Source organism: Trematosphaeria pertusa, assembly GCF_010094035.1.
Source record: "Trematosphaeria pertusa strain CBS 122368 unplaced genomic scaffold BU26scaffold_5, whole genome shotgun sequence".
NCBI lineage: Eukaryota > Fungi > Ascomycota > Dothideomycetes > Pleosporales > Trematosphaeriaceae > Trematosphaeria > Trematosphaeria pertusa.
Genome location: NW_022987216.1, coordinates 2,623,702 through 2,641,130, shown reverse-complemented (window position 1 = coordinate 2,641,130; position 17,429 = coordinate 2,623,702). Strand labels below are relative to the sequence as shown.

The 17,429-nt window shown below is 56.0% G+C and overlaps 9 protein-coding genes across 9 annotated transcripts; 5 read left to right on the top strand and 4 right to left on the bottom strand.

Moving 5' to 3' along the window:
• The first annotated feature begins 115 nt into the window (after positions 1-115).
• BU26DRAFT_518180 (uncharacterized protein) lies at positions 116-1,333 on the top strand. The gene is made up of 3 exons (XM_033828750.1): positions 116-280; positions 343-618; positions 671-1,333. Exons 1-3 carry the CDS (start codon positions 125-127, stop codon positions 1,013-1,015), a joined length of 777 nt encoding a protein of 258 aa, XP_033686551.1. The 5' UTR covers positions 116-124; the 3' UTR covers positions 1,016-1,333.
• Positions 1,334-2,175: 842 nt separating this feature from the next.
• Positions 2,176-3,636, top strand: BU26DRAFT_397448 (uncharacterized protein; the record flags this gene model as incomplete). The annotated part of the gene is made up of 1 exon (XM_033822758.1): positions 2,176-3,636. A coding segment is annotated over one exon (1,461 nt), but the record flags the coding sequence as incomplete, so codon positions are not given.
• A 763-nt stretch (positions 3,637-4,399) lies between these two features.
• On the bottom strand, positions 4,400-6,782 carry BU26DRAFT_549993 (uncharacterized protein). Its single transcript, XM_033832027.1, has 2 exons — positions 6,247-6,782; positions 4,400-6,196 (listed from the first exon to the last, which is right to left on the bottom strand). Exons 1-2 carry the CDS (start codon positions 6,367-6,369, stop codon positions 4,592-4,594), a joined length of 1,728 nt encoding a protein of 575 aa, XP_033686549.1. The 5' UTR covers positions 6,370-6,782; the 3' UTR covers positions 4,400-4,591.
• A 674-nt stretch (positions 6,783-7,456) lies between these two features.
• Positions 7,457-8,951, top strand: BU26DRAFT_424027 (SMAD/FHA domain-containing protein; the record flags this gene model as incomplete). Its single annotated transcript, XM_033823542.1, has 3 exons — positions 7,457-8,049; positions 8,098-8,203; positions 8,253-8,951. The coding sequence occupies 3 exons, from the start codon at positions 7,457-7,459 to the stop codon at positions 8,949-8,951; spliced, it is 1,398 nt and encodes a 465-aa protein (XP_033686548.1).
• Positions 8,952-9,413: 462 nt separating this feature from the next.
• Positions 9,414-11,077, bottom strand: BU26DRAFT_518177 (uncharacterized protein). Its single transcript, XM_033828749.1, has 2 exons — positions 9,979-11,077; positions 9,414-9,924 (listed from the first exon to the last, which is right to left on the bottom strand). Exons 1-2 carry the CDS (start codon positions 10,821-10,823, stop codon positions 9,645-9,647), a joined length of 1,125 nt encoding a protein of 374 aa, XP_033686547.1. The 5' UTR covers positions 10,824-11,077; the 3' UTR covers positions 9,414-9,644.
• On the top strand, positions 11,048-12,462 carry BU26DRAFT_518176 (uncharacterized protein). Its single transcript, XM_033828748.1, has one exon. The coding sequence runs from the start codon at positions 11,260-11,262 to the stop codon at positions 12,301-12,303; it is 1,044 nt and encodes a 347-aa protein (XP_033686546.1). The 5' UTR covers positions 11,048-11,259; the 3' UTR covers positions 12,304-12,462.
• Positions 12,463-12,548: 86 nt separating this feature from the next.
• Positions 12,549-14,207, top strand: BU26DRAFT_518175 (polysaccharide lyase family 1 protein). The gene has a single exon (XM_033828747.1). The coding sequence runs from the start codon at positions 12,699-12,701 to the stop codon at positions 13,962-13,964; it is 1,266 nt and encodes a 421-aa protein (XP_033686545.1). The 5' UTR covers positions 12,549-12,698; the 3' UTR covers positions 13,965-14,207.
• Positions 14,208-15,210: 1,003 nt separating this feature from the next.
• Positions 15,211-15,803, bottom strand: BU26DRAFT_563472 (uncharacterized protein; the record flags this gene model as incomplete). The annotated part of the gene is made up of 2 exons (XM_033833172.1): positions 15,211-15,243; positions 15,300-15,803. The coding sequence occupies 2 exons, from the start codon at positions 15,801-15,803 to the stop codon at positions 15,211-15,213; spliced, it is 537 nt and encodes a 178-aa protein (XP_033686544.1).
• A 689-nt stretch (positions 15,804-16,492) lies between these two features.
• Positions 16,493-17,422, bottom strand: BU26DRAFT_563471 (HAD-superfamily phosphatase; the record flags this gene model as incomplete). The annotated part of the gene is made up of 3 exons (XM_033833171.1): positions 16,493-16,576; positions 16,712-17,041; positions 17,201-17,422. The coding sequence occupies 3 exons, from the start codon at positions 17,420-17,422 to the stop codon at positions 16,493-16,495; spliced, it is 636 nt and encodes a 211-aa protein (XP_033686543.1).
• Positions 17,423-17,429: the final 7 nt, after the last annotated feature.

Below are 17,429 nucleotides of genomic sequence, written 5' to 3'. Positions count from 1 at the left end.
TCGTCAGCTCCGCAATCCACCCCCATCTCCCCCCCCCCAAACAACACCCGTCCGCTGCACCACCTCGCCTCACGCGCCTACCCGCCGTCTGCGCCCGTTGCTACCACGTCGGAGTGCGCCCGCCATGTCGGTGAAGTTCGAGAAGGAGACGGTCAAGACGACGTCCGAGGCCATGGCGAACGCGGCCGGCGTCGCGGCCAAGGGCAAGGGCAAGGACGACCTGCTGCACGACGTCGGCGAGGCCCTCACCAAGGGCGGCGGCGTCAACGGATACCTCGCGGTGAGTGGCGCGCAATTGGCCGCCGTCGAGTGCGCAAACGTGCTGACCGGTGCTCCCGCCAGGCCTATCTCAAGCAGCTGCAGGAGAACCCGCTGCGCACCAAAATGCTCACGTCCGGCACCCTGTCCGGCCTGCAGGAGTTCCTCGCTTCGTGGATCGCGCATGATCGGAGCAAGCACGGCCACTACTTCACGTCTCGAGTCCCCAAGATGGCCCTCTACGGCGCCTTCATTAGCGCCCCGCTCGGCCACTTCCTCATCAGCATTCTGCAGAAGGTCTTCCGTGGACGGAAAAGCCTCAAGGCCAAGATCATGCAGATCCTCGTTAGCAACCTCATTGTACGCCTCCATGCGCCGCAATTGCACGCCCAAATCATGCTGACTTGCACAGATCTCGCCCATCCAGAACTCCATTTACCTCGTTTCCATGGCCGTCATTGCGGGCGCGCGCACTTTCCACCAGGTGCGCGCGACAGTCAAGGCTGGTTTCATGCCCGTCATGAAGGTCAGCTGGATCGTCTCCCCCATCTCGCTGGCTTTTGCCCAGCAGTTCCTGCCCGAGCACACGTGGGTGCCCTTCTTCAACATCATCGGCTTCATCATCGGCACATATATCAATGCGCACACCAAGAAGAAGAGGCTTGCGGCGCTGAGGCGGAAGCACTACGGCGATGGCAGTGGGAGGAGCCAAGCGGGTGGAAGGCCAGGTGACGAGTACCCGCGACGGGACTATTAGACAGCGAAGCATCAGCGACGAGACCCTGACTATTTTCAATAAATCACAGCATGCGTCAAGTATGCTTGACGTGGGCTCAACACTGACGATCAGGCACCATTTGACCTGTCTTCCCCACGGGAATGACAAACGTAAGAGACGGGAGCGAGCGGACATTCTGGCGCGCATTCTGCACCTAGAACGCGCATCGTCACCTAGCACCACAGCGGTGCTGCGCCACCAGTGACGACTTGTATATTTCTTGCGTTCTGATCCGATAATCTGGAGGCTACCCTATTGTTTATCCTGGCCTTGCGAAATACATATCCTATCTTGCACTCTTATTTTTCCCTCTTACATTTCTTTCTTTTCTATTTCTTTGCCTGTCTTCTCTTCCCAAGCTTCCCGTCTTCGTTCGCGTGACTACCCCTGCCAAGACGCAGCATTGCTCTCGTGCCCTTACAATGACGGCACCCGACGGTTGTCCGTGAGGTTATGCCACTCTCGGCTTTGCGTTACTATCGTGGCCTCGCTTCGAGGCCGGACGAACTTCCTAGTTCGTGTTCTCGTATCATGATCGCAAACCGGGAGAGCACCACAGGCCACATCCTTCGTCGCCCTTCTATTCTGCCCCCCAGCTACAAGGAATTACCCTGACGGGCCAGTGACGTCGGAGTCCCTAAAGCTTGGTGGGAATTCGCGGGACCAAACAGATCGCTTGCTGAGGCATGACAAACAACTAGCACCCACAACGTGTTCACATGAGCATCCTCCAACGCTCATACTATGGCCTACTGACTGTAGTTAGGACGGCAAACTAGGTTACTGACTGCGGACCATGGCCGAGACGAGTGGGCAAAGAACAACGTCAATTCCTCTAGCCAGCCTAACTATATAAACGCACCGTCGCTGATTATCAGGAGACATCTTAAAATTTACGTCTATGGCTACTCCACCTGCCGTAGCTGCAGCCCACCGACCCAGCCCTCATGACATCTGGTTCCACACGCCTCACGCCGTATGCTGACCGCAATTCGGTCGCACTCAGGTACCCTCACTACCATCCGTACCATCCAGACTCAGAGCCGGACTCGTACTACCGCCAGCATCCTTCACGTATCTCGCGTCCATTGTCCGCTGCAGCTCTCAGGCTGAAGGATCCACGCGTGAGGTGTGAAAAGAATCTCGGGTGGAGCATCGATTGGGCTGTTGCTTTCATCGTCGACCATCTTGGTGGAGGGAAGTCTTCGGACGCTGCTGATACGCTGAAGAATATCCGCATTCGGTCAGCAGGTTTTGAAAGAGAAGGCCATTCCAAGGAGATACCCTACCGTGTCTTCAACAAGCTTGACGAGACGCTTTTTGCTGGCCATCTAAAGAACGCCGTTTACCTGGACATCGGCAGCTTAGGCTCGGATGTCTCTGGCGCAACGCACTCCCAGGGCTGGGGCCTCAACCCCAACGTCAAGCGCATCTCCATCATCCTCAACAGCGACGTGCTCCAGCATGCCAGCTCGCGTGACATCGTCGCCGTGCTCATCCATCACATGATCCACGCCTACTTCCTTGTGGCCTGCGGTCCTCAGCAAGAGAAAGAAGTCGAATACGGCCGCCTTACACATGGCCTGCACTTCGGCAAGATCATGATGACAATCAAGAAGCTGTCCTCGGCGCACAGAAAGCCCCTTACCTCGTTGGACTTCGGTCACTCGCTCAACAACCGCCGGTACTGGTATGACGAATATGAGCATCCTAGGCGCAGGTCTTATCATCGCGCACCGATAAAGGAGAAATGGTACTGTAGCCATTGCCCCTCCGAGCTGGATGGCATCCCCGATCGTGACATCGAAGACTGGTATTCCGGCACGTGCAAGCCACTTTTCGAGCTGCCCGAGTCGCTCCGTGGCTCTACCGTGCAAATCTACAACGACCGCCGCCACTTGCTTGAAGAGGTTCCGCGCGCAGAGGCGCCGCCATCGACCGACTCGAACGAATTCATCTTTGGCGACCGCTCCATCCTGGTCCCCGCTTCCAAAATCGATAATTTCTTCAGCATCAGGCGTGCGTTCGAAAAGGTTGGGTCCCGGTACATGGAGCTCCACGAAGACATCGACAAAGACACTTTTGAGCGCTTTCTCGAGCTCCTGCACACAGGCGCGTACGGGCCCGACCCTAAACACATCCACGCCATGGGCCGCAAAGGCCCGCCCGTCATCAAGCCCCCCTCAGGCTCGGAACCCTATCTCCTCACCGATCTGAAGATCTTCAAAATGGGCGTCGTGATGGGCTTCGACGAGCTCAAGGGCATCGCCCTCGACCGCATGTACCGGCACAGCATCACGCACGAGGACCCCGTCGCCATCCTCGCCGCTGTCTATGACGGCGCTGAACCGGATGCCGATCTGAAGGCCTGGGCGCGCAAGTTCCTCACGCGCACGCCGACCGCGGCAGATGGAGAATGGGCCGGCTACGGACGAGGCGGCGCCGCAGAGCCTTCCAACCTCGCAAAGCTCGAGTGCGATATGCTGGGCTACAAAATGCGCTTCTACGACTTACTCCAGGCGAGCACGGCGCTGAAATACGAAGTCGGCAAGGCGAGGAGGGAGCTCATGGCTCAGGGCCTGTATGGCGTGCCGGCCATGTATGGGGGCTTGGGGATGGGAGCGGGGATGGGTATGGGGATGGGGATGACGAGGGGCGTGAGTCCGCCGCTGGGCCTGGGCATGGGTCTGCCGCCCCCGATGGGTTTGCCGTGGGCGGGCGTGGGCATGCCGCAGGAGATGGACGCGTGGAGGGCGGCGGCGTCCGCCGCCGGGGATCCGTACTATGCGCGCGGACTGGGGTACGGGGACGGCTATGGGGTTGGGGAGGAGGCCTGGCTGTGAGGGGTTGAGCCGTGTCGGGTCGGGTCGGGCGATGAGCGAGCGAGCAGGTGGAAAGGATCTAGCGCGGACAGTACAGTGTAAGTATATGCGTTGCGTTCTCAAGTGTTGTCTTATATTCTCCTCCTCTAGTGTCGATTCCCCCCTTCCCTTATATGAGCACAGCCTTACTTCTTTCTTCTTTGTATTTTGAACCAGCGAGCGCGTTGATTTTAGTTTTGGTTACGAAGTCACGACCTACTTTACTTACTTGCTGTACGAGCACATGAGCACATGAAGCAAAGCACTAGCGCTTTTATTTGTTTTGTATATGCAACCAGCGTTCTGTCTGCTATCTATCTACTTTACAATTCGAGCTTTGTGCTTCTCAGCAACGCAACGTGTATCAGCAATATAAATTTCGATTCTGCGCGCTCCCTCCTTAGTACGTATCGATATGCACGCACTCACTCGTTCCTGCATCGATCTATCAGCACGAAAATTGCTCGACTTCGCGAATTGCATCACGGGATCCTGAAACGTTAACGGTACAAGTCGATATTATCCTATCCGGAACGCTAACGTGCTATGTAACGGTCTAGAAGCCCCTAGCCCTACAGAGCATCATGACCACCACTCCGTCCTATAATAGTACAAAAATCCCAGTATGCACACCAACCATCTCATCTTACACTTCACCACCATCCCATTCTCCTCTCCGAGCCTATACGCCTCTTCATCTCCTCCCCAGCTTCCACCTCGCAATCCTCGTCTGAATATCATCCCACGTGAAATCCTTCCTCCTCAGCCCCTCCTGCTCACCCTCCTGCAGCACCACGGTCGGCGCGCCGCTACCCCCTCCGGGATTCTGCACCTCGCCGCCAAACACATGTCGCGCTACTCTGCGCAGGTCCTTGACGGTGACAGCTTCGATCTTGGCGCACATTTCTTTGACGCCCACTTTGCGGCCGTGGACTTGCACTTGCCGACCTAGATCTTCCAGCTCGACCATACGGGATTCGAGGTTCATGAGCAGCGAGGAGCGGAGTTGATTTTTCGCGCGCTGGACTTCGCCTTCCTTGAGGACGGCGTAGCCAGTTTCCTGGCCGAGAGCGTTCAGCTCGCGGCACATGACTTCGAGCATTTGGGATACTTGCGCGGGGGCGCATGACGCTGCGATGCCGAAGAGACCGGAATCGGTGTACGAGTGGTTGAACGCGATGCAGGATTCTACCCAGCCGTGCTGGTTGAGCACGTTGGTGTAGAGCCGTGAGTACATGCCCTTTCCGGGGCCGCCCGCACTAAAGGAGCCACCGCCGCCGAGCAGTGTTTGTAGGGTTGCGAGAGCGTAGATGTCCGGGGATGAGATGGGAAGAGCTTCGAATGCGAGATGGATGTGGGATAGTCGGGGGAGGGCGGGGTTCGGGGGCGGAGGGATCGGAGGGAGGGTAAGGAAGCCGCCGGTATAGTGTGACGATATTGAAGTATCAATGGGAGGAAAGTTAAGATCGAAGGACGTATTTACGGAGGCGTTGGAGGTAGCGGATGTGGAGAGGTTCTTGAAGAAGGGTATCTTAGAGAGGAGCTTCGAGGTTTGAGGAGGTGCGCCGGTAGGCGTAGGATGCGAGGCTGTGAAGATTTGTTGCGAGTGAGTGCTCGATATGGTGCTGTCTTCGCCGATGCCGACGAGCGATGGCCCCGTTTCTTTTTCCATGTCGCCAAAATATTTCTCTGCTAATCGGACAGCCTCGTTGTGCTCAACGCCAGCGAATGCCACCACCATCCTCTCTGGTTTGTAAAACTCTTTCCGATATGCCTCTACTACAGCGCGGTTGATGTACGGCAGTCGCTCCTTTGGACATAGTAATGGATTCCCCAGCGTGTTGTCTTTGTATGCGGCCATGTGAACCAGCTCCGGCAGAATCAATTCCGGCTTCGACCATATCTCGCCGATCTCGTAGTCGGCTGTTTCTAGTTGCTGTTGCACTTCCTCTTCCGTGATGAGCGGGTCTCGGATCGTTTCCGCGAGCAGTCCGACGGTTGTGGGAACTGCGGAATTGAAGGTTGCCGATTGATACATCAAGGATTCTCTTGACGAGGCGCATTGTATGTTCCCGCCTAACGATTCGATTTTCTCCACCATCTCATCTCCAGTTGTTGACGTTGTAGACTTGAAGGCCAATCGATCTATGATATGGCTCACCCCCCGCAGCGCATCGTTCTCATATCTCGAACCCGCATCGACGTACACGCCGATGCCGGAGAAATGGCCTGGGAGGGCCTCGGTCGCGACGCGGATGCCATTCGGGAGGGTCGTAATCTGGTCGAGTTCGACGGGATCCTGCATGCTGTCAGAACTGCCATCCATAGCTGCAGCTGGCGTAGGCAAACCTTCTCCTCGGCCACGACTGTCGCCAGCCCTCTTCTACCTGTGCATGTTGCGGACCGTGCGAGTGATGAAGCGACGTGACTTAGCCCTCGCGACAGCGGCCGGATAGATCGAGGCCTCAGCATATCCAGAATATAGCGAGGAGAAAAGATTAGGTATGGCACGGTCGAGGTCGCGTTCACGCCGAAATTTCCGAGAATGACATAATCAGGGCTTGGCGGAGCTATTCCGGATCCGGCTGTCAACGATCAGCGTCTCTCGACACCTGGGCAACGCGCATGAAGATTCGGGCTGATTGCGTGCGGAGGTGGAAACAAGAGCGTCTGCGCCCCCATACAGCAACGCAGTCGACCCCTTCAAACGGCCAGGCCGAACGTCCGGGCGAGCACTTGTCATGGTCCCAGCGGTAGCGGTGCAGCAGCGTCCTGTGGTTGAATGCGAACTGATAGTGCGTGACCCAAACGTCAACGCTGTGCTGGAGCGGGGGACAGTGCCTCAGGCCATTATCTGACATCTCAACTGCCTGTTTATTCACCGTCTGCGCTGCACGTGCGGCGCGGTGCACCGGCGCAGGCGGCATCGTTCACAGCATGAGGAGGGTTCCAGGCCGGCTGACGCTCCCCTCGTTTGCTTGGCTCCATCATCAATCGGCCCCATCCTGGCGATCCCCTCGACGTCGACTGCATCAGACCTTCACACGCCTCCGCAACGGGCTCGCCGTGCTGCCTGTCAAACGCCATTATTGCCGCATGCTCAGCCGCGGGAAAGAGGCCTGCAGCCCCGTCTCACCGGAACCCTATTTATCACTGCTGCGATACTGTTATGTTCGCCAGCCCAGCCCCAGCAGCGCCCCCAACCGTATCTGCCACCACTGTTTCGACGACCTCGCCCGCGCCGCGATCGACTGGCCTGCGTGGAGGCCTGAGCTTCCTGAGGAATTTGGGCGGGACCAACTACACGCACAGCCTGCACTCGCACCCGGCAGGCACTGCGCCAGGTCCACGTGAGGAGGCAAGGCCACCTGCTCCCCAGACGACCAAAAGCGACGGCCGTCCGCGCGCCGCAACAACAGCCCCGCCCATCTCGCTCCTCACTGCCAGCTCGACGCAGAACGCTGCTGCCGGGCCCAGCACCTTTTCTCGCACACAGTCGTCGCCCGAAGCAGACGCGCAATCGCAGCCGGGAGACCCTCTTGCCGCAGCAACAGCAACCATGACACGGAACCGTGCAGACACGGCCGCCCCGCAACTCATGGTGCGCAACCAGTCTGGCCCTACTCCGGCCTCTACACCGTCCGCGTCGAGTATGGGCAACCAAGGCACCCAGACAGACACCTCTTCTGCCACTAAGCACCTGCCGTCGATACGCTTTATCCCCCATCAGGACCCGCGAGCCGCGAGACCGTCGCTGCAGTTCGCTACCATCACCCGCACGCTCCCCGACGAGACGGCCATCATTCGCGTTGGGCGATATTCGGAGAGGGACAACATACCAGAGGTGCCTCCCAACGTACCTTCGGCGGCGGCGGTGGGTTTCAAGTCGAAGGTGGTCAGCCGGAAGCACTGCGAGTTGTGGTGCAAGGATGGGAACTGGTACATCAAGGACGTGAAGAGTTCGTCAGGGACGTTCTTGAATCACATCCGCTTGAGCCAGCCGAATTCAGAGTCGAAGCCCTTCCGGCTCAAGGATGGCGACATAATCCAGCTGGGCATCGATTTCCGGGGGGGCGAAGAGATGATTTTTAGATGTGTGAAGATTAGAATCGAGTGCAACCGGGGATGGCAGCAGGCGTTAAATACGTTCAAGTAGGTTTGGTACCTGGCATGTCAAATCGCGTATACTTACCGCTCCAGCAAACAAACGCATCAACGACTGCGGAACCTAGGCAAGGCTAAGAAGGAGGGTGACAACGCGTCCACCCATACATCCGAGTGCTCTATCTGCCTCATGTCTATTGCGGTAAGTGGTCACGAGATAACGTTCTTCGACTGGCACTCATGTCGTACAGCCCTGTCAATCGCTGTTCGTAGCACCCTGTTCGCACGTGTGGCATTACAAATGCATACGCCCCATCCTCAACGGACCGACCTGGCCAAACTTCCTGTGCCCGAACTGTAGAGCAGTGGCCGACTTGGAGGCGGACGTGGAAGATCCTGCCGAGTTTGAAGAATGGGACGACGATGTCGCACAAGCACTTGGTGAATCGAACCCTAACGGAGAGGGCTCGCAAGAAGACCGCCACGTCACACCTCGGGCTTCCTCGAACCAGTTGGGCACGCTGCCGGATGCGACCACACAGCTCAACAGCCAGATCAGTTTCGCTGACCTAGAAGCCGCCATCTCCAACATAAACATCTCGGATTCTCTTAATGGCATTGCAAATCAATCTGTTGGTGGCCCGGCAACTCCGCGGCGGAATATGACTCCCGTTGCATCGTCGTCGGTCACGCAGCGGGTAGCAATCAACATCACGGGAGCTAACGAAGTGTCCGGTTTATCGCCCATGTTTCCCACGGGAGTGGATGGTCGTCTCAGTCCTGATCGCAACACCGACTGTCCCATGACTCCACGAAACGACGCTGGTCCGTTTGTGCTTGACGGTAGCGGCAGCGCTGGGCGAGCGGCTGGCAATCGGCTGAGGGAAGGGGAATCGCCGGGCTCTGGGTCCACCAACGCACCTAGCCTACCGCCCCTAAATATGGACTAAGAAAATTTCTAGGAAAGAGAGACGGCACACATGTTGATATTCACCTCCGGCATTTTCAGGAGTACAGGGGCGTTCTTCTGTTATGGCACACGAAAGTCACGGTCGGTCATTACCATTGCATATAGGAAGAGGGCGGGTAGGAAGGTAATGTGTTATCTCTTTTTATGTCTTGTACATTGTACTTGTCCTTCATGTTTTTGGATTGCGACAGGTGGAGGCTGGTACTGGTGTTGGAGGCTCTTTCCTCGCAGGCAGTGTTAGCTGCTTGACTTTCTTGGAAAGTTGGTGGGAGAGGCTTCTTGTATAGGCTCGCTGCATTCTCATATAGCATCATGTCAAGAAGAGCAATCCAAGGGGTTACCGAGTCGATTGGCTTCAGTTTCTCCGTACTCCGCGGTGATGAATGTGGAGCTGCTCCTAGGTCCCCTGACTAAGCTGAGTAGATGTCGTCATGACTATCTCTACCTTGTGCAACTCAACAAATAGATCTTACTCCGCGGCTATGCAGGAACGTCCATGGATGACGCCAATTGACACCCGATCTGAAAGCAATTGAGGGGCAAGCAACGTCAGCAAGATCGCGCAGCGTCCTCGCTTCGACTTGCCTCTTCCTCCAACCGACACTTCTCCTCCCTTCCCCAACCCGCAATCCCCATTCTGATCACCTCCATAGGCTTCTTGCCTCCGAAGACTCTAGTCAAACATACCGCCCAGCGCCCTTCCCTCGCCCGTCGCCTTCCACTCTTCCAGCAATACCGTGACTTCCTGCCGCGTATCTTCGATGATGCCGTCCATCTTGATGTCGTTCTTGTCGTAGCCGAAGGGATCTTCCAGCTGCACACCGATGCCTTCGATGCCGTAGAGCGTGAAGGCGACGATTGCGACGATGGGGATGGACCACCAGCCGTAGTCGTCGACGATGGCGAAGGGGAGGACGCAGGTGAAGAGGGCGAGGACTTGTTTTTGGTGGATCCTGGAGAATACATGTTAGAAGGGGTGAGGACGTAGGGAGCAAGGATGAGCTTACAGGTGCGCTACCGGTATAGGAGTCGATCGAATGGTCTCCATCCTCCCGTATGCATCTACTAACGCGTTCAACTGCACAGTCATCTGGCTCGCCATCGGCCCATGGAACCAGCCTCTCTCATACCCCCTGCGTATAAACCCCTCGACCAGCACAGTCAACTGCAGCGGCAGCCCCAGCCCCTGGTCCTCATACCCCATCAGTCCGTCTGGTAGCAAGCTCGTGTACTCCGCCTTCGCCGTGTTTATCCCGTGCTGCTCGGTATCGATAGTGTCTGTGGGGCTATGATCCGAGTACGACGGGCGCCGCGAGATGGGGCGCGAGCGGCTGCCGAAAGGCGATGTCGGCGGGGGAAGGGAGGCCAGACTCGCGGGCGGGATGTTGAATTCGGCGCGCAGATTGTGCTTTATGGCGTAGAGGATCGCGACGAGGACTCTCAGTATCTTCTCCGTGTCTCTCTTCTCTTCTTCAGTCAACTTCTCGCCGTCCTTGCCCCGCGCATTACTCAGGCTTATCCGCGCCAGGTTCCGCACACTCGTGCCAATCGTCGTGAGGCAGTTTCTCCCGGTCCAGAAGCGGTCGTAGGAGGTCCCGTTGCGGAAGACGAGCATCAAGCCGACGACGATGGAGAGCGACGGGATGATGGTCGCGGGCAGGCCGAGGGAGGTCACGACGTACGTGTCGAGATAGACGACGAGAACGGTGAACAGCGAGTGGAGGAGCACGGGGAGGACGATTATGGAGTGGATTGCGCCCTTTGCGAAGCGTAGGACGAGGGGGAGACGGCGCGGTTTGTGGCGGAAGGAGTGCGCGAGAGGGTAGGTTGGGCGGCGGGTGGGGTGGGCCATGGTTGCTGGCGTCTAATGGGTGGTAATGACAGTGGGTGGGCAATTTGGTGTTTCTCTGCTTAGAGCATGGAGAGGGTGGACTTGGAAGAACGTGGACATTGGGATTGGGTTTAAGGAGTTGGTAGACGTGGGGCGCGGGGAAGGACGGATCTGCGGCGCGTCAGGGACACCTCTCGAAGTTTCACCTTCCGACTCTGAGTTAAGTTCTCTGTAGGACGAGCATCTTCCAAGGTTGTCCAGAATCAATTGGTGTTGATAGCCCTAGAATAGATCTGCACGTGAAAGACCCCGGTTTGCAGCTTCCCCGGAATTTTTGTCCAACCTCGGCCAAGCAGGCGCGTCACCGCTATCAGCCGACTCACACTCCAACAAACCACCACGACGATTCTTCCATAATACCGAACAACTCGTCTTTCTTCTCTGCAACATCGCAGCAATGGCATCAGAAGCTGAACCGCCGATCTCCACGACAATTCCCTCCGACCCCACTCCATCAGCACCCACACCGTCCTCTGAACCCTCCAAACTCCCAAGAACTCCAGCAAACCGCCCACTCCTCCGAAGATTGCGAGTATATCTGCTGAGGTATCTCACCCACCTCGCCCGGAGAACCGATTATAACCTGCTCCGCCTCTCGAAACTGCTCTCCTCCCCCACAAGCACCGATGCGCTACTCTGCACGATCAGCTACACCCTCGAGCTCGTCCATGCAGTGCTTGAGCGCCTCCTTGAGCGCCGCCTCACCGATATCGCGACCACGATTGCGGAGAAAGCAGAATATGTCCTGCTCCCCGGCGAAACGCTCATAGCGACGCTGCCCGCGCTGACCAGCACAAAGATCCTCGCGCAAACAGTCGGATCATCAAGAGCTCTCGCTGCCATAATCGGCGACTTCAGGATATTCGTGAGACTATGGGGACTCGTGGGAATCTACGCATGGGCGCGGGAAACATGGCATAGTCCGCTAGGGAAAGAGGCAGGCAGGAAGGAGAAGCTGGTTAGGAAAGTCGTGTGGGGGCAGATCGTGAGCTGTGCGCTGTTCCAGGTCCTGGAGAACGGCGCGTATCTGGCGAATAAGGGCGTGCTGACGACTGCGAGTTGGAGTGGGGAGATGGGGAAAGCCAGAGAGACCAAGTGGTGGATCTGGAGCTCGAGGTTTTGGGCTGCGCATGTGGTGCTGGAACTTGCCCGCTTATCGATTCTCCACTGCTACCGGAATGCCTCCTCGGGTGCTAAGGATGAGAAGGAGAAGGAAGTACTTGGAGATGGGGAAAAGGAGGAGAAGCTATTAAGAGAAGAGAATAAAAAAGATGACTGGCTTTGGTGGAGGGATCTGGTGAGCAATATCGCTTATATGCCGATGACACTACATTGGAGCGTAGACGAAGATAGGACGTTCTTACCGGATTGGAGTGTTGGGCTACTTGGTGCTGTGGCGGGTGGTTCGTTGTTGGCGGACGCTTGGAGGGCGACTGCGTAACGGGCTGTTCGAAAGAGCGATACAAGGACTGGCTGGAGAGCGTAAGGAATGATACCACTTTGAGCTTCTACCTCTACTATATCCTAGTCCTGTCTAATTCCATATGTAGCAAGTCTAGTCACCCCCTGTTTGGACAATTGACGGTGTTTATGATTGGAGGACTATAAACCCCGGATTTCAACCCGCATATAAATTAATCCACGGCGCACCCCAACATCACATCTCTATAGAGAACAACCGAGCATCAACCGATTGCTAATTGGAGGATCTCAAGACTCCACAGACTTGTAGGGCTAGGGTAATTAGATTTCAAAAGGTAAATATGCTGGAGGTATAACTTTCTTTTCATCCAGTTTATCTCTTTTCGCTTCTCCTTATCACCAAGTCCCATCAAAATGCTCGTCTTTACGCTCCTCTCCTTCCTCCTCTCTACGGCTTCCGCTCTCCTTGCCTTCCCCGGCGCCGAAGGCTTCGGCCGCAATGCGATCGGAGGACGCAAGGGCTCGGTGTACGTCGTCACCAACCTCAACGACAGCGGGACCGGCTCCCTGCGCGACGCCGTCAGCAAATCCGATCGCATCGTCGTCTTCGCCGTCGGCGGCCTGATCAAGATCACCGACCGCATGGTCGTCTCCAAACGCATCAGCATCCTAGGCCAGACCGCCCCGGGCGACGGCATCACCGTCTACGGCAACGGGTGGTCCTTCTCCAACGCCGACGACGCCATCGTGCGCTACATCCGCATCCGCATGGGAAAGGGTGGCACGAGCGGCAAAGACGCGCTCACCATCGCCGAAGGCGCAAACATGATCTTCGACCACGTCAGCGTGTCCTGGGGCCGCGACGAGACGTTCAGCATCTCCGGGTCGGAGGTCGGGAATATCACTATCCAGAACAGCATCATCGCGCAGGGTCTGGAAACGCACTCCTGCGGTGGCCTAATACAGACGAACCTGGGCAACGGGATCAGTCTGTTCCGGAACCTGTATATCGACAACAAAACGCGCAACCCCAAAGTCAAGGGCACTAATGAGTTTACGAATAATGTGGTGTACAACTGGGGCGGTGGCGGCGGCTACATAGCCGGCGATTCGGATGGCGCGAGCGAGGCGAATATCGTGGGGAACTACTTCATCTCTGGGCCGAGTACGAGCGTGACGGCGTTTACGAGGGGGAATGCGAATTTCAAGGGCTTTGTGCAGGGGAACTGGTATGATGCCGATAAGGACGGGAGCCTGAATGGAAAGGAACTCGGCGCCTCGTCGTCGAACTACGGCGGCATGGCGATTCAAACCGCGAAATACGCATTCCCAGCTCCAGCCAGGATTCTCAGTGCCGTCGACGCGCTCGCGTACGTCCAAAAGTACGCCGGGGCAAGCAAAGTCCGGGATGCCGTCGATGCGCGGCTCGTCGCTGAGTTAACGAGCTGGGGCAAGACGGGCGAACTCATCAGCGACGAGAATGCGAGCCCGATGTCCGGTCCGGGAACGATTGCTGGAGGGACAAAAGCTGTGGACACGGATGGAGATGGGATACCGGATGCGGTGGAGACGCAAATGGGGTTTGATCCGAGCAGGAACGATGCGATGGAGGATAAGGATGGGGATGGGTATACGAATGTGGAGGCGTGGGCGAATTCGCTTGTACCGGGGGTATATTAGTGGGGCTCTTTTGGGAGCGTATTAAGGACGGATGGGTGCATGATTTCGATTGGGGAGGAGGTGAGAGCGTGAGGATGTGGATGGCTGTCTTGCTTGGTTGCAGGCCTGTGTACGTCAAGGGGAGATTATTCAACTACGGGTCTGCGCCAGGTTGGTGGGCGTCGTGCAATGGGTCGATGGGTTTATGGTACTGTACGTAGGACAGTGCGAGGATGGTTGCGATGTGTTGACCATGGGTTTGACTACAGTATTGTGAAGATATGCTTATTTGGAAGAGAGAAAATAAATGAGATGTGGTGAGTTGTGAAGCGTATATTGTGGTGTCTATGTTGATGCACTCACTCATTTAGGAATATGATACATGGCTGCTCATCAACTGTGAAAAATTCGGAATCGAACATTCCAAAGTATCATGGTAAATAGGAGAAGTGGGTAAAGAAAATGTGGACCTTGTTAGTGTTTCGACATCAGTATCACATCGAGGTGTTGGGCTACTCCGACGCTCGCGGGAGGATTTAAAGGATTTCGATATATACACTGCACCTTGCCTCGCCGAGACGAATACTTCGAACGTTGGTTCGGGGATGCAGTATGAGTGGAGACATGGGAAGGGGATTGTCGCACGAGAGAGGGAGTGTGTGTCTTTCTCAAACTCGCGGTGGAGAAGATGACCGAATCGAGACGGGTTGCCGTAGAAAGCGCAACCCCATGAAGGGTCTTTGAATTCAGCTGAACGAGGTTTGGTAATTACCACCTATCCCTAAGCAGTGTCCGTGAGAACGCGAGCCTACTCGTCGCTTACCGGAAATAAGTCTCGGGAAGTACAGTATTCGCAGCCGGCTGCTGCTCCGAAGAGGAAACACTCAGAGAACGTGTGTATACTGATTGTACCATCAATGTCCCAATCCAATCTGGGGGTAAGACCGGATGTAACAGTGAATAGACAAGGGATATGAGAGCGACTGGAGCACACAACAGGGGCAAGCAACTTCACTTTGTATAAACGAGCGGGAAATACTTCAATACTCTTTCCCGGACCAAGGGCTGCATACTGCAAAGAAAGATATGGCAATAATAACTCGAAGACCACATTCACTACACCCGGCGCAAGCGACGTTGCGGGAGCAGTCGGCTCTCACACCGTACCCAGGACAGCGCGTAGCTGTTCGCACTCTGGCACTGAATGTGAAGCCGTCGAGAGCCTGACCCGCTCGCGTCCCAAGCGTGAGACCAGCTACGACGTCCCTCAGCAGGCGAAAGAGCAGTCCATATCCGACGTCTGTCATTCAGTCAGTAAGCGATCATGCCGCAAAAACCGTCCACACCCCAACTTACCCTGAACGCCCCCTCGCCCGCTGTTCCACAGTCCAAAGGTCCGCTCGTCCAATCTCCCCACCCGCACCCGGCGCACGTCTTAACCTCATCGCTCCACCAAGCACAGTCGCCACCCCCGTAGCTGTAGAACAACGTCCCCTTCTTGGGTCCCTTCCCAACATCCTGGTACCAAGAGATCTCTAATGGCTTATCCAGCTCGCCTTCCGTAGGCTCGATCACGTACGACTTGTCGCCGACGACGAAGGCGCTGCCGCCATTGGGCCGTAAAATAGTCCTGTGCGCGTTGTCGAGGATTTGAGGGATCGTGAGCTGGGTGACGAGCCCCTTGCTGGGACAGTATTGATAGAGCTGCGCGTGGAAGGAGCAGACTCCATGTTGCCACGCGGGGGCGATCGCGTTTGGATTGCTGTCACCGGCCGTCATCGGTTGTGCATTGCGATCGGGGGATGAGATAGCGAGGCCGAGGGCGAGCAAGCAGAGGGTGGTAAACAGCCTGCCGACCATTTTGTAACCTGAGAGGGGATCGGTAAGATTCGAGCTGGTGAGGAGTGATGATACGCTGGAGGTATTCAGGCTGCATATACAGATGAGGCGATAATTGGAGGCTCGTACACTGAAATAATTTAGGCTGCCTGATATAGATGCTTCACTGACGATACCTGCGTAAGAATTGACGGAGTGTGTTGTGGACGAGAGAGTCGGTAAGCGAGAAGCGGTAGGCGTGGGGGCGACGGCGGGAAAGAGCAATGAGTGGAGAATGCGGGCGAGATCGAAAGTAGAAGGGACGACGAGGTACAAAAGACGGAAGGCGAAACCGCAAGAAGCGGGACGTATCCGGCGTCGGGAGGTACTTCAATGCCATGTAGCACATCCGGAAATTTTTACCCAGTGGCCCATTCCAAAACAGTCTGTAGTACAGGGGGGAGGGGCCTACTGGAAACAAGGATATAATTCCAGAAGAAAATAGAGGGGAAGCTTCGCCGCCGAATCACCGGTCCAAAAAGTTAAGAGTTATGGAGACCGGTCCGCTTCTACTGCGGCCTGGGCGATCATCATACACCGAGGCACTTCAGGATTAGCTTTCGCAGACTGGTTTTAGTTCCGCGCCGATTCTTGCAAAGTCGCCTATGTGTACATTATGGTTACAATTCTCCTGTCGGGAGAATGGGTATTCATCCGAATATGGCCTCTGGTTATTCGAAACTGCTTCTGGGGTCAGGAGCGCAATAACCCCTTTTCAACAAGAAGCTCGATACTCGGTCCTCCACTCTCGCAAACTGCTGCCTCGTTAGCGGCTTCTCCAGGATGAAGGCCTCTGATGTAGCTATTCCGCATCACAACCGACGTGCTCAACCTGTTTAGAGCGAAGCGGTATCAGGACGGCAGAGGCCAGGCCTGGAAACGTGACTTACGAAGTTCTTCCGCTCAACGACACCATCCTTGACCCAGAACCCATAGCTTCCCATGAGATTAGCCATCATGACGTCGGTGAACAAACGGTCTCCAACTACGGCGATTTGAGATGGCGAAGTTACGCCGGAGTCCGGATGTTGCATAAAGTAGGAAAGGACCTCGTCTTTGCACCCTGGCTTCTTAGTTGAATGCCGGAGGACTGCTATGCCCGTGTTCTTTTCGATAATAGCTGCTTCAGCTTCATACTTTTCGGAAGCGGTTCCGGCCGTGTTGGAAACGATGAGGAGCTTAGAGCTAGGATAGGTGCGCCGAAGCTCTCGAAACTTGTCCTAGAACGATATCAGTAGACATCTATGTGAGAAGGCGGTATCCAGGACACAAGCAATCGTAGATGGAAAGGTTACGAAGAGGGGAATGTCAGGAAGAAAGTGCGAATCGGTCGCGGAAAGGATGAGTGAGAGTGCCTGTGAACACCATGACAACCTTACATTGTATGGTTTGTACACCTCATTAGCGTGCGGAACGGCAAAACAATTGTCCTTGTCTAGGACTACTGCTCTGATGTCCACCTCTTTCTCGCCATCCTTCTTTGGAAACGCTTTGGACAAGGGTATCGGCAGATGGTTGAATGTGGAGACTGTATGCTGCGGAAGACATAGAGCCGGGTCCCGGATCAGCCTGAAGACGTTAAGAGTCCCGGATATATTCATGGGTGTG